Source organism: Muntiacus reevesi, chromosome 6, assembly GCF_963930625.1.
Source record: "Muntiacus reevesi chromosome 6, mMunRee1.1, whole genome shotgun sequence".
Lineage (NCBI taxonomy): Eukaryota > Metazoa > Chordata > Mammalia > Artiodactyla > Cervidae > Muntiacus > Muntiacus reevesi.
In genome coordinates, this window is record NC_089254.1 from 19406041 (window position 1) to 19419646 (window position 13606).

The following is a 13606-nucleotide window of genomic DNA, read 5'->3' on the forward strand; positions in this document are numbered from 1 at the left end:
ATACCATACATTCTTTTTTAAATAGGTATGGAATGGATAAGACATCCGTCCATTTCTAAAACTTTAATGGATCAGCATACTGGGTTTTATTTTTCTGTATATATTTCTCTTAAAGCTATACTTTATTTAATAATTATAATAGATTCAAATTCAGAACATAGAGTAGAAAGTGAGTTCTGTGGGCTTACGTATTTGACACTGTTCTCCTGCCCACGTGGTAGGACAATGGCATGTGCTGGGAGCCATACATTCACCACCAGTTTTACACTTCTGAAAGCAGACTGCTGCAAATAGAAATATACATAAGTTTAAAACTTAATTTGCTAGTCAAATCCTACCATAAGCGATAACAATTTTCATTAAAGAAAAAAGAGAAACAGTTAAAAATCAATGATTAAATAATTTTTCCCCTTAACTTTTTCCCATTGTTAGACTTTTATGGAAAAAATGAAACATTTGAACAAGAACTGCCATCATCTCAAAAGATAGATTGAAAGCAATAAAACTACTCAGGAGGTTCTGAACTGGTCTGAGAAATCAGTAATTTTTTAAACTGGCCAAGAAATCAGTAATTTTTAAAAACTTCCCTGACTCCTACTTATAACTGAGACCAGGACTTAAATACATGTCATTTATCCTGGCAACTGTATTGGATAAAGTGGAAAATACAGGATACCCTGTACCTCTGCTAATTAGAAAGAGTTCAGAGGAATTGGCATTTTACTCTATTTTAAAAAGATATATTATTTTTTTTAATTAAAATTACGTGATCTATTTCAACATAAGGCAGAGGAGTTTGATGTTGACATTCCAAGAGACATTTATGGAAAACGGTTTTAAAGATGAAACATTGATGCAACTGATGCTAATTGAGAATTTCCTAGGAAAGCTCATACATATTTTGTAAGGAAATTAGGACCTTTTTGATTTAGAAGTTTAGGCAAGTCCAGTAATAAACCAATGGAAGGAGGATTGCTTTCACAGGGAAATGGAAGAAGAGTGAAATAAAAAGATAAATTCTAAAAAAAAAAAAAGATAAATTCTAAAGTAGAACTAAATAAGAAAAAATAAAAGCAAGGAAACAAAAAACAAGGAACACGCTCTTTGTCTGAAGTCCTGCTTTATGTTCCCATGTAGACTTTAGCATGTTAAGGGTATTTATTTCCCTTATGTGTGTTGCATTGTTTCCCTGTTCAGCCAGAAGGACAAAGAGCAAAGGTTTGGTCCCACACACTTTCCTCCATTAATGCACATGGGAACACAGATACCTGGAGATAAAGGGATGAAATTTTAGTCCTTAAATATTAATACTTTTGCTGTTTAATATGTTTGCTTTACCTGTAGCTGGCAAGCATATTTAGTAGTGTCTTACTTTTTTGGCATCTCATACCAGTGTATCCTTCAGGACAGGCGCACACATTATTTCTCATGCAGTGACCACATTCTTAACAGGGAGGCTGGCAGAGAGCTGAAAGAACACATGGCAGCAATCTGTGACTATCATATATTCAATTATTATATATTATATGTTGCATTATGTATGTGTGATATATGGGGACATAGGCAGAGAAATGAGCTAGTAAAATATAAGATCACAACTGCACGTTGTTAAAACCATCATTTCTAAATCATAAAATACAATGCTAGTAGCCATAAATTGCTAGTGGGTTAACATACTTTGAAATATATTGGTAAAGTGTTTATAACCAATGGAGCCTTCAGTATGATAGTGCAAATATTATGAATCTAATCTTACATTTCACCAAACTTTGAAGTAAAGAGTGAAATGACCTGGGAAAAAAACAAGAAAAGAAGTCAAAACCAAGCTCAAAATAAGACCTGTTCCTATGGAAGTTAGAAAAATCGGTTATATGTTTAGAAAAAAAACTTTAAAGTTACTTTTGGGTACCTACTGAGGTCATAGAGACAGAGTTTTCTTTATATGTGACTTATTCCTCTCAGGGCCTGGGAAAAAGTCTTTTTTAACAATAAATCTTTGACTTTTTCAAGAATATTTATTAGATAATCCTGAATACAGTGTACTAGTAACTTCTATGTATATGGTTCTGTTCCATGGAGTTCAGAAGTTGATGTTTGTATCTTTTATGACAGGATTTTTCTTGCTTCATACTTCTTCCTGATGTGAAAATTAAATGCAGTTATTTAAAAATAGTAATACAAAGGTAAACTTGCCTATAAATTTTTAAATTTAATTTTCCTTGAGTGATGATTAAGTGGATTTTAGTTTTTGTTGTAAAAGTGAATGTCCAATTATTTTGTTTTGGTAATTAGGTATTTGTGGACAGATTCCCCTTTTGAAAATTTCCAAACATAAGAAAATTTCCGCTGATTTAAAATAGATTTATAGGTGAAAATAATGTAACACTTTTTGTATAAAAACAATATTAACTGAAAGATTTTAGCAAATGAATAATATTCATTATTTTAGACTGAGCCTCTTCTGGTTAATAATTGAGTTTCCTTTCTCTGGCATTTTTATTGGTATTTTTTATAATGGAGAAATGATCTTAAGTTTTCTGCTTTCTAATTCTTACACTGGAGAAAGAAATGGCAACCCACTCCAATATTCTTGCCTGGAGAGTCCCATGAACAGAGGAGCCTGGTGGGCTACAGTCGGTGAGGTCACAAAGAGTCAGACACGACTGAGTGACTGAACGACAACAATCCTTATTCAATTTGATTATTTCTATTAACTAGGAAGAGATATATTCCTTTCATTACAAAAACATCACAAGAAATACCAGTGGTTAGGAATTTAACACTTAAAAAGAAAAAAAGACCTTTTTATAATGGGTAGTCTTGTTATAATCAGTACTCATATACCGTATAAAACTTGAGTGTAGAGATAAATACTACATCTATACAAAAAAGTATATATAATTAAAGTAATACAGAGAAATGGCATAAAATGTGGACTTCGTTGTGCCACCCCTAATCCCATTTTAAGAAAAGGAAGTTTAGGAGAATACCCAGTCATGTATGTATTTATGAGATTCTCCAGGTCTCAGATGGATCTTCCATCAGATTCCAAAATGAGTCAAATAATCTGGCCTTACTTTGTATATGGAAACAGCTCATGGCATTTAAGGGATAAAGGAAATTGGAAGATACATTTAACCATCTCTAGCCTCACATTTTGGGATTCCCTTGTAACTCAGTCGGAAAAGAGTCTGCCTGCAGTGCAGGAGACCTGGGTTCAATTCCTGGGTCGGGAAGATCCCCTGAAGAAGGAAATGGCAACCCACTCCAATATTCTTGCCTGGAGAATCCCATGCAGCCTGGCAGGCTACAGTCTATGGGGTCGCAAGAGTTGGACACGACTGAGCGACTAAGCACACACACAGCCTCACATTTTAAGTCTTGCTTATTAATAGTTAACCTTTCATGTTTTCAGTGCAGTGTCTCTCTCTCTCTTTCGAAATCTGTAGAATACACAATATATGCTCCTTATACTTATTTTAACCATATTCTGCCTAATTTATTCAATGGCTTTCAATATGTATACCATCTTCCCTTCCCTCTATTTGGGCTTACAAAGGATGTGACCTAATAAAGATCATATTTTTTCCTGCACTTTCTATAACATTTCTTACAGCAATAATACCATTACTTAATGCCAAGTGCTGACTGTAGTCTCATTCACATTTGACAGCACCTGTCTAGCTCAAACTTGAAAGTAAAGAGGTCTGAGGCCTGGAGACTATGAATTTGTCATATCCATGCCACTAGGACGTTGTAAAGAGTGATAACTCCAAAAATTTTAACATGACATGTATTCATTAGATAATTTTTAGTTCAGTTTAGTAAGTTAGAGGGTCCCTGCTTTACCTAGTTATATAGTTGACATATACATTTTAGAGAAGAAATTTTCTTACTAAATCTTACACCTATTGCAAATAGCATTAGAAGCATAGCTTTTTATTTTCTTTCTCACATTCTCCTTCTACCTAAAACTCTTAAACATGCATTTAGTCTCCTAATTTTCAAGATCTGCCTTAATCTAGTTTTTGCATTCCATGTTCATACCCTAGCTCCTTAACAGAAATCTGAATTAGAAAAACTCATTTTGTATGCTTAATGTATCTAGTATTAGAGTGATGGTTTCTTCTCCATCTCAATGTCAATCTTAGAATCCTAACCTACCTCTAAGTAAAAACAAAACAAAACAAAACAGGATTGTAGGTCAAACTGTAACATGACAAAGAAAGTATGTATTTTAGGAATTAAATTATCATGTCTTATACTAAAAATCCACTCTATATTTGTATAAGCTCAAAAATAATAAGATGCAGAAAACAGATTTAAAATTTCATTTATTGACATTATTTCATGCCTATGTGCTCAACTTCAGGTCATGCCCATGATTCTGAAAAAAGCAAAAACAGCTTATAGCATTAACTCTATGAGTGAAAGTGTTAAAGTCATAGGCCATAAATGGGGGAAATGGTACATCCTTATGTCTCATATCACTGGGTACACTGCTGTGTGTAGCTGGCTCTTCATAAACGTTTAATGAAACTAAAGTCAAGAGAGATCATGAGATAAAATTAGAACTACACATTAGATTGACTGTAAATAAAACATTTTTGCTGAGAAAGCAACAGAAATGACACCATTGCACACGAAAGACTGCAAGAGAGCTTTGCTTATTTGTTTCACACCTTGGTCCTACAAATGTGCCAAGGTTGTGAGTCTAACGTAAGTTGAATAAGTACACATTTTACACAATAACTCATATATTTCTATGAACTGGTAGTTTGGTGACCAAAACTGCAATGTCACAAGAAATAGAGAAAATAAATAAATAACATCTTCCCCTTTGAAAATTGTCTTATGTTTGTTTACTCAGAGCTCTGTTTGTGTCTGACTTTTCCTTTGCCTTTTTATTTATAAAGAAAGAATAATTGCCATTCTGACACTGTGTACCAAAGAATCCATTTGGACAGATGCAAGTGTTTGGCTTATTACAGGAACCACCATTGAGGCAGACGGGGTCACATAAAGCTGGTAAACAGCAGGAGGGAGAAAGACCATGAAAGTTTTATTATTTAAAAAATGGAAGCTGCCCTGAAGTACAGAATGGCGCATAATGAAATATTTTATTTTTACTGCCACTTAAACCCATAGCCTATAATTAATTAGACTTTTCCAAACATAAGAGGAGAGGAATAACCAGATAATAGCTTTGAAAGTTTATTCATTAACAAATATTACCAAGCTATGAATGTGGAGGCTATTATTAGAATTCAGAATGACCTTGGTAAGCATTGTTGGTAAAGCAATTGGAAGTTAGGAGAAAGCAATTCAACAGCACAAACAGGATAGTCTGTAATCTGCTCAAATGCATTCAGTCATGACTTTAAGTCATCTTCCCAATTCAAATAGGGACACTGCACTCAAGTCCTAGCACACTCAAGAACATGCTTTGTTTTTGCTTCTTCCCATTGTTTCACGTTGAAAGTCACCCCAAATTCCATTTTTAACCCTGATTTTCCCAGTTCTACGAAGTTTACACAATTTTATTCTTAACTGCGCCTGTCAGAATGAACTTCTCTTTCCTCTGCTTCCAAAAAGCTAAACTTTTATTATGTCACTTGTTATGCAACTTGTATCATAGTACTTTTTATAATTATAACCTATTCTCCACTAATGATATGCTTCTTGTAACTGGGGAAAAAAGGGGAAAAAACAAATTGATCTTTATTTCCCTTTGCATCATGCTTCACATATAGTTGTCAAGCTATAAACACTGAATTAAATTTACATTGAGAAGAGTCATTCGATCACAATGAATTAAACATAGATAATGGCAAACATATTAAGCCTGATACTGTGATTAATAAATAGGATAACATTATGATGTCCAGTTAACTCAGAATTGCTTGAATATTTAATGAAACAATGTCTGCATTGTGATAAAAAATAAATTTCAAAGATATGCAACACAAATATGTTTCTTTCCACCATAAGGCAAGAGTATGAGGGAAAAATAAAAGCCAAAAAAGAAATTGGTTTGGGTTGGATAAGAGTAAAGCTGAAATACATCCTATGGTTGAATACAAAGATAATGAATGAAGATGAGAGAGAGGCTTTTAAACATCTATCTGAAATAAAAACTCTACACCTGTCTCATCTGATTAGTTTTATGTTTTGCAAGTCCTTATCCTTAAGCCATTGATGCACCTTAAACCACTGATGCACCTTAAATTTCTTTCAACTGACATATTTACTGAAAATGTTTCTGATTTTACCTGTGCTACAGTTAGGTCCATAACAGCCAGGTTTACACTCACAGACGTCTGGTTTAAGACATTGGCCTCCATTTTCACAGTGCCTATTACAGACAACTAAGATCATAGGATAAATTAAAAGAAAGGTAAATTAGACTCGGTACTGGTCATATTATTAGCTATAACTTAGTTGCTCATAACTGCCAATCACATTGTCTAATGAATAAGATTAAAGAGAAAGATAAAAACCAATTTATTTTTTGACTTTAAATAGTTTGCAGTTTTCATATTTAGTTATCTTTATTGTTTGCTGTTGTTAATAGAGATGGGGAAAGTAGAAAATCACTGGGGTGAATATAAGCAAGAGTTGACTGTGAAGATTGTTACTAATGAAAGTAATCATAGACATAGATTAAATGAGATTTGTTTATAAGCTAACAAATTAGAGGAGCTTTCCAGGTGGCACAAGTGGTAAAGAACCCAACCACCAATGCAGGAGATGCAAGAGACATGCATTCAATCCCTGAGCTGGGAAGATCCCCTGGAGAAGGAAATGGAAACCTACTCCAATACTCTTGCCTGGAGAATCCCACAGACAGAGGAACCTGGCGGGCTACAGATCATGGGGTTGCAAAGAGTCGGACGTGACTGAGTGACTGTGCACACACAACAAGTTAGAATTCTTGTTCTCTCAAAGTAATGGTCATGGATAGAGTCCAGAAGAGAGTTGCTTCTAAGAACAAGCTTCTTTTTCTTACTCCTGGCACCCAGTGTTCCCAGTGGTATGCAGAATGGTCATCATCATAGCAAATCATGAAGGCATATGTTTTGCTGAGGGTTTGGGTTTATCTCAGGATTAGAGCAATCAACTCTTCAAGGAGCAATTTCATTATATTAGACTGCAAGAGAACTTTGCTTGCTTGTTTCACACCTTATTCCTACAAAACCACAGGACACATGCAGATGTTTCCAGCTAAGCAGGCTCCACCATGGTGACAACATGGTCTACAGTCTTCTGCAGATACAGATTGTGTTAAATCAGCTCCTAATTTGGAAAAAGCCAGTTTATGTTTATGAAGCACAAGCACAATAAAACCTTCTGCTGTGAGTAGTTTACAGGAAACTTAGTTCTATTTCAGCATGAAATCTAGTTCTGTGGGGTTGACTGAGGCCACACTCTATAGACACTTATAAATCATCAGCATGTTTTGGTTTATAAAACTTTTGGTTAACTGGATGGAAATACACAATCTAAAGTTTCTTCTGAAAAGTGAGACTTGGAGTTACACACTCTTGCCCTACAAAGAAAACACTTCTATATATCTATAATTATTTTCATATGCTATTCATACTGAGTGTTAGTTCACTCTATGTTTACTGTAATTTGTTAAATTGTGCCTTGCCTTGCCATGAAAACACTTAACATGACTCTCAGTTTACTAATAATTATATATGTACAATCCACTAAGATGTATTCTTTAAAAATATTACTTAAGAAATAACAAAATTTTTTCTTTAAAGTATTATCCATTTTAGGAATGCCATTTCCTAAACTCTCCATTTAAGATTTCAACCAAGGCAATGAAATTATATGGCTATAAACATGTTTTTCAAAATTTTTTTTAGGTTTCTTTTTACTACCTGATACCTTCTAATTATTTGGTAATAGCAGTTCCTTGGACCCATGTTTGAGAAATTATTCAATAGGCAGATATCCTTTGTTTGGAGCTAAAATATTTATCGGGATATGGTTCCATATAACTAAATATCACAAAAAATTTCTGCAGATACTTTTACCAAAGATGTATGAGCTATTGCTTTTTGGCTCTCTGATTTGGCAAATTTAAATTTTTTAATCAATAAATTATTTTTAATAAACATTAACAAAACTTAGACTCCCTCACCAGCATTAAAATGTATATATTAATATGTACACAGTAAAACTGAATTACCTTCAAAACATTTTAAAAAGATTGCGTTATTTTGGTTTTATTATTTGATTTTTAATTTGAATTTTCACCTTCATCACAGGTTGTTCCACCATGTCCTGGGGACATTCACAAATGTTAAGCTTAATACATTTTCTGTGGTTTTTGCAGTCAGCATGACATATAGCTGTAAAAAATAAAGCTCGTGGCTTAGAAATATTAATTATCGATTAAATTCATTATATAAACTAATAAGAGCTATACTTAACAGTTTGGCAGTTAGAACCAGTGTAACTAGGTTTATATTTGCATATGTTTGGGGCAACACACTCTCTGTTTCTTCCACAAGGATTTTTACAAATCGCTGGAAAAATCAAGGCAAAAAGGCTGATTTGTAGATACAGTGTATACCCGTTGTCTATAGACTTAATTATATAATAAAAGTAAAATTCTCTGAAATTGAAAAACTTGAAATTGCTGTCAAACGATAATGACTGCATACGTTCACAGAATTATTTTTTCCCTTATATTTGTTTTACTGCCAGAATGACTGAGACAAATGATTAATAGGGTAAGAAAAACATACCATATGAGGAAATCAGTCCCATAGAAAATCTGCTGTTGGACATGGCTGCAAACCATAAAAGGGATTACAGTCTTTCAGAGAGCAATTTAGATACTAATTGGCTAAATGCTGGTGAATGGCAGGGAGAATCAGAATGTCAAAGAGCAAAATGCCAGGAACACATCATAAGCTTATTATATGTTCTTATTTCTTAAGCTTCTCTAACAACCCATTTAACACTTTCTGAAGTAACTGAAATGATTGAGGTTGTTTTATTTGCTAATAATAATGAGTTTTATATCATGAACATGTAAGAATTGAGGGTTATTAACATTATTCTTACAGAAAAAAAAAAAAAATGAAGTTTCTCAAGGTAACTCAGAACAAAGGAACACTCTAACAGCTCTGTTGCTTAAGGTGGTCTCAAACAAATCAAAACACAAACAAAACAAAATAATATGAACACTAAAAAGTAGCTTCTAAGCCAGAAATTTGATTTATATCAAACTATGCTGATGATTGAGAAAAGAAATAAACAGTCCTTTCAAAATTAAAGTGATGCCTAGCTTTGTTATCCTTAAGAGCTGGAGGAATTATAGAGAAACTTAATTTATACAAATAAATATGCAGGATTAGTCATTTAAAGGCTAAATACCTTCTGTGAGCTGAACAGAACCCAGACCACATGTTATTCATACCATTATATCTTGCTGCTTACTGCCAGGATTGTCAGTTAGCCCTGTAAGGTTGTGCTTTCTTTTCTGTATAACAGGAATAATAATATCTAGCACATGGAGTCCTTGTGGATTATATGACATAATTGAAATGAAATATTTCCAAAGGCCCTAAAACAAGTAGGTACTTAACACATATATTTGTAATGTATTATATAGTCATAATGTTTTTTAAAATCAACATTATTAAAAAATTGAGAAACACTTGTGTTAATTTTTTTGAAATGTGAAGAGAATATACCCAAATAAATAAAATGAATAGAAGTTAGTGAACTAAATGGAGTAAACAAAATTTAATATATAGAAAGGTGTATCTTTTTAAGCACTTAAAAGTGAACTAGATACTTTTCTTTGTGACATTCGAAGAGTTGTCACACTACCTCTGCAATTGATACCATCTCCGTAATATCCAAAGGGGCAGCGTCCACACTGGAAGTGACCATCTGTGGTTGGCACACGGGAAACACCAAGAAGGCAAGGGGATTCAGCACAACTTGATCTTTTGTCCAATCCAGGCTTTTCTGGCAAAACAGTGATGGCTCTAGTAAGTGATGATGTAAACCCATCCTTATTCTGTGTGTAACCTTGGGCAGACCTGTTAGTTTGAGTATACTCTCCTGCCTCTGTTTGGGTGAGACTCTGGTAAGAGCCTTTATTTCACCATGAGAACTGTTCAGGTTAATGCTTAAAGAGCTATGGTTGTTTGTAGGAACTGCCAACTCCTCCAGACCGAGGTTTGCACTAGGAGTATGATCCACATGTTCAAAATCTGATATCTGATGGGAAATAGCCTTATTTGAATGATTAATTTGGGTTGTAACTGATTTTAATGAGAAGTGTGAGATGTGGTTAGTTGCAGCCAAGAGCATTTTCGTAGTTGCAGGACTGTGGATTGAGCTCGCACCAAGTAGTGAATGTTCTGTTGACAGTTGCTGCAAATTTATGGCTAAACAACCAAAAAAGAAAAAGCTATGTTAGTCACAGTTAGCATAACATTTATTAATGTTCTGCTGTACCTACAGAGGGCTTCTCTGGTGGCTCAGACAGTAAAGAATCTGCCTGCAGTGCAGGAGACCTGGGTTCAATCCCTGGGTAGGGAAGATCCCCTGGAGAACAGAATGGCTACCCACTCCATTATTTTTGCCTAGAGAATTCCACGGACAGAGGACCCTAGCCTGCTATAGTCCATGGGAATGCAAAGGGTTGGACACGACTGAGTGACTAACACTTTCTGTAGTATTTAACATTAGGTAATTCATTCCTTCATTTGAAGTATGTTACATGTACATCAGTCATTATAAGAGAAATGTAAATCAAAACTACAGTGAGATACCACCTGACACCAGTCAGAATGGCCATCATCAAAAAGTCTACAAACAGTAAGTGCTGGAGAGGCTGTAGAGAAAAGGGAACGCTCTTGCATTGCTGGTGGGAATGTAAACTGATACAGCCACTATGGAAGACAGTATCAGGACCCCTTAAAAAGGTAGGAAATAAAACCATTGACCCAGCGATCCCACTCCTAGGCATATACTCTGAGGAAATCAAAACTGAAAAAGACTTGTGTACCCCTATGTACACTACAGCACTGTCTACAATAGCTAGAACATGGAAGCAACCTAGATGCCCATCAACAGATGAATGGATAAAGAAGCTGTGTTACATATATATATATATATATATGTATACACACACACACACATATGCATATGTATACAATGGAATACTATTCAGTGATAAAAAAATGCATTTGAATCTGTTTTAATGAGGGGGATGAAACTAGTGCCTATTATACAGAGTGAAGTAAGTAAAAAAAAAGAAATATAAATATCATATACTGACACATATATATGGAATCTGAAGAGATGGCACTGATGAATTTATTTTCAGGGCAGCAATGGATAAGTAGACATAGAAAACAGACCTATGGACCTGGTGGGAGGAGAGGAGTGAGAAGAGGAGATGTATGGAGAGTAACATAGAAATTTACTATACCATATGTAAAACAGACAGCCAATGAGAGTTTGCTCTATGACTCAGGGAACCCAAACGGGGCTCTGCGACAGGCTGAAGGGTGGTGTGGGGAGGGAGATGGGAGGGAGGCTTTGGAGGGAGGGGACATGGGTGTACCTATGGCTGATTCTTGTTGAGCTAAGACAGAAAACCACAAAATTCTGTAAAGCAATTATACTTCAATTAAAAAAACATTTTTAAAGTCTATCACATGTATAAATGCTATTCTAGGAGCCTTGCAGCATTAAAAAGTCAACACATGGTTACTGCCCTCAGAGAACTTGCAATATATTTAAATACACAAGATAACACAATATAAAGCAGTATAGAAATATTTGTATAAAATTTTATTTCTGCATAAAAAGAAAATATAGATAAGGTTGGCCATAGAGATAGAAAAGATCATTTCAAGTACACATGTAAAGGATCAGTGGCCAGAATAAACCCTTACAAAACAACAAAAAGTCAAAGAAAAATTATAAAGAGATAAACAACAGAAAAGCAAATTTCAGTGATGATTTGAAAAAAGTAATTTGATAACTTTTGGCAAGCTTTATCCAGAAACAAACAATGGAAAGATAAAACTAGACAACTCTGTAGATATGAAAATAATTTTAAATTATATAATAACACATATAATTTTAAACTAAGAATTTGAAATCTCAATGAGTTTTTACAAAATATAAATGATTAAATTAACTGAAGAAGAGCTAGAGTAGATGACAGAAAAAATTGAAAGAAATAGAAAAACAATCTAAAATAATCTCCTAAAATGATGTCAGGACAGCTGATCTAATGGAAAAATATTTTTACCAAATTTCAAGGAAAGACTCTTTTGCAAAACTGTTGCAACATGCACAAAGAGATGAAACATCAACATTTTATCAGAGTGGCCTAATCTTATAGTCAGCATTATTTTTGAAAATACACAAATTTAAAATGAAATACTATTTTTTATTTAAGATAAATCAAGTGCAGCTGTGTAGTTATATATTATCACATCAGGGTGAAATAGACTTGTATCTCAACTAACATAATTGTATTAAGATATAGGTGAAAAAGTTAATATAATGTTAAAAAGTAATTCAATACATCCATTTTTTCTTAAAAAAGCAGTCCGAAAGGGCTGCCCTGGTGGCTCAGTGATAAAGAATCAGCCTGCCAATGCAGGAAACATGGGTTTGATCCCTGTTCCAGGAAGATCCCACATGCCATGGAGCAACTAAGCCCATACACCACAAATACTGACCCTGTGCTCTAAAGCCCACAAACCACAACTACTGGGTCCACACGCCACAGCTACTGAAGCCTGCTTGCCCTAGAGACTGTGCTCTGCATCAAGAGAAGACACTGCAGTGAGAAGCCTGGGCACTCATCAGCAGACGAATGGATAAGGAAGCTGTGGTACATATACACCATGGAATATTACTCAGCCGTTAAAAAGAATTCATTTGAATCAGTTCTAATGAGATGGATGAAACTGGAGCCCATTATACAGAGTGAAGTAAGCCAGAAAGATAAAGACCAATACAGCATACTAACACATATATACGGAATTTAGAAAGATGGTAATGATAACCCTATATGCAAAACAGAAAAAGAGACACAGAAGTACAGAACAGACTTTTGAACTCTGTGGGAGAAGGTGAGGGTAGGATGTTTCGAAAGAACAGCATGTATATTATCTATGGTGAAACAGACCACCAGCCCAGGTGGGATGCATGAGACGAGCGCTCGGGCCTGGTGCACTGGGAGGACCCAGAGGAGTCGGGTGGAGAGAGAGGTGGGAGGGGGGATCGGGATGGGGAATACGGGTGACTCCATGGCTGATTCATGTCAATGTATGACAAAACCCACTGAAATGTTGGGAAGTAATTAGCCTCCAACTAATAAAAAAAATAAAAATAAAAAATTTAAAAAAAATAAATTAAAAAAATAAAAGAGAGAAGCATGGGCACTGTGGCTAGAGAGTAGCCTCTGCTCTCTACAACTAGAGAAAAGCCCTCACAGCAACAAAGACCCAGCACAGCTAGAAAGAAAGAAAGAAAGAAAAGAAAAATTATTAAAACATTCTGAAAAAGTTAATCCAAGGAAACATTAACAGAAATTATAGCA

The 13606-nt window shown here is 34.6% G+C and overlaps 1 protein-coding gene across 1 annotated transcript in view; it reads right to left on the reverse strand.

Moving 5' to 3' along the window:
• Positions 1–13606, reverse strand: part of VWDE (von Willebrand factor D and EGF domains) — a 91982-nt gene that overhangs the window by 30180 nt on the left and 48196 nt on the right. Inside the window, 11 exon segments of the mRNA XM_065938458.1 lie at positions 189–284; positions 1172–1208; positions 1210–1268; positions 1373–1468; positions 4930–5025; positions 6273–6368; positions 7172–7201; positions 7204–7266; positions 8272–8304; positions 8307–8388; positions 8449–8543. Of these exon segments, the coding sequence (XP_065794530.1) occupies positions 189–284; positions 1172–1208; positions 1210–1268; positions 1373–1468; positions 4930–5025; positions 6273–6368; positions 7172–7201; positions 7204–7266; positions 8272–8304; positions 8307–8388; positions 8449–8543 (783 nt within the window).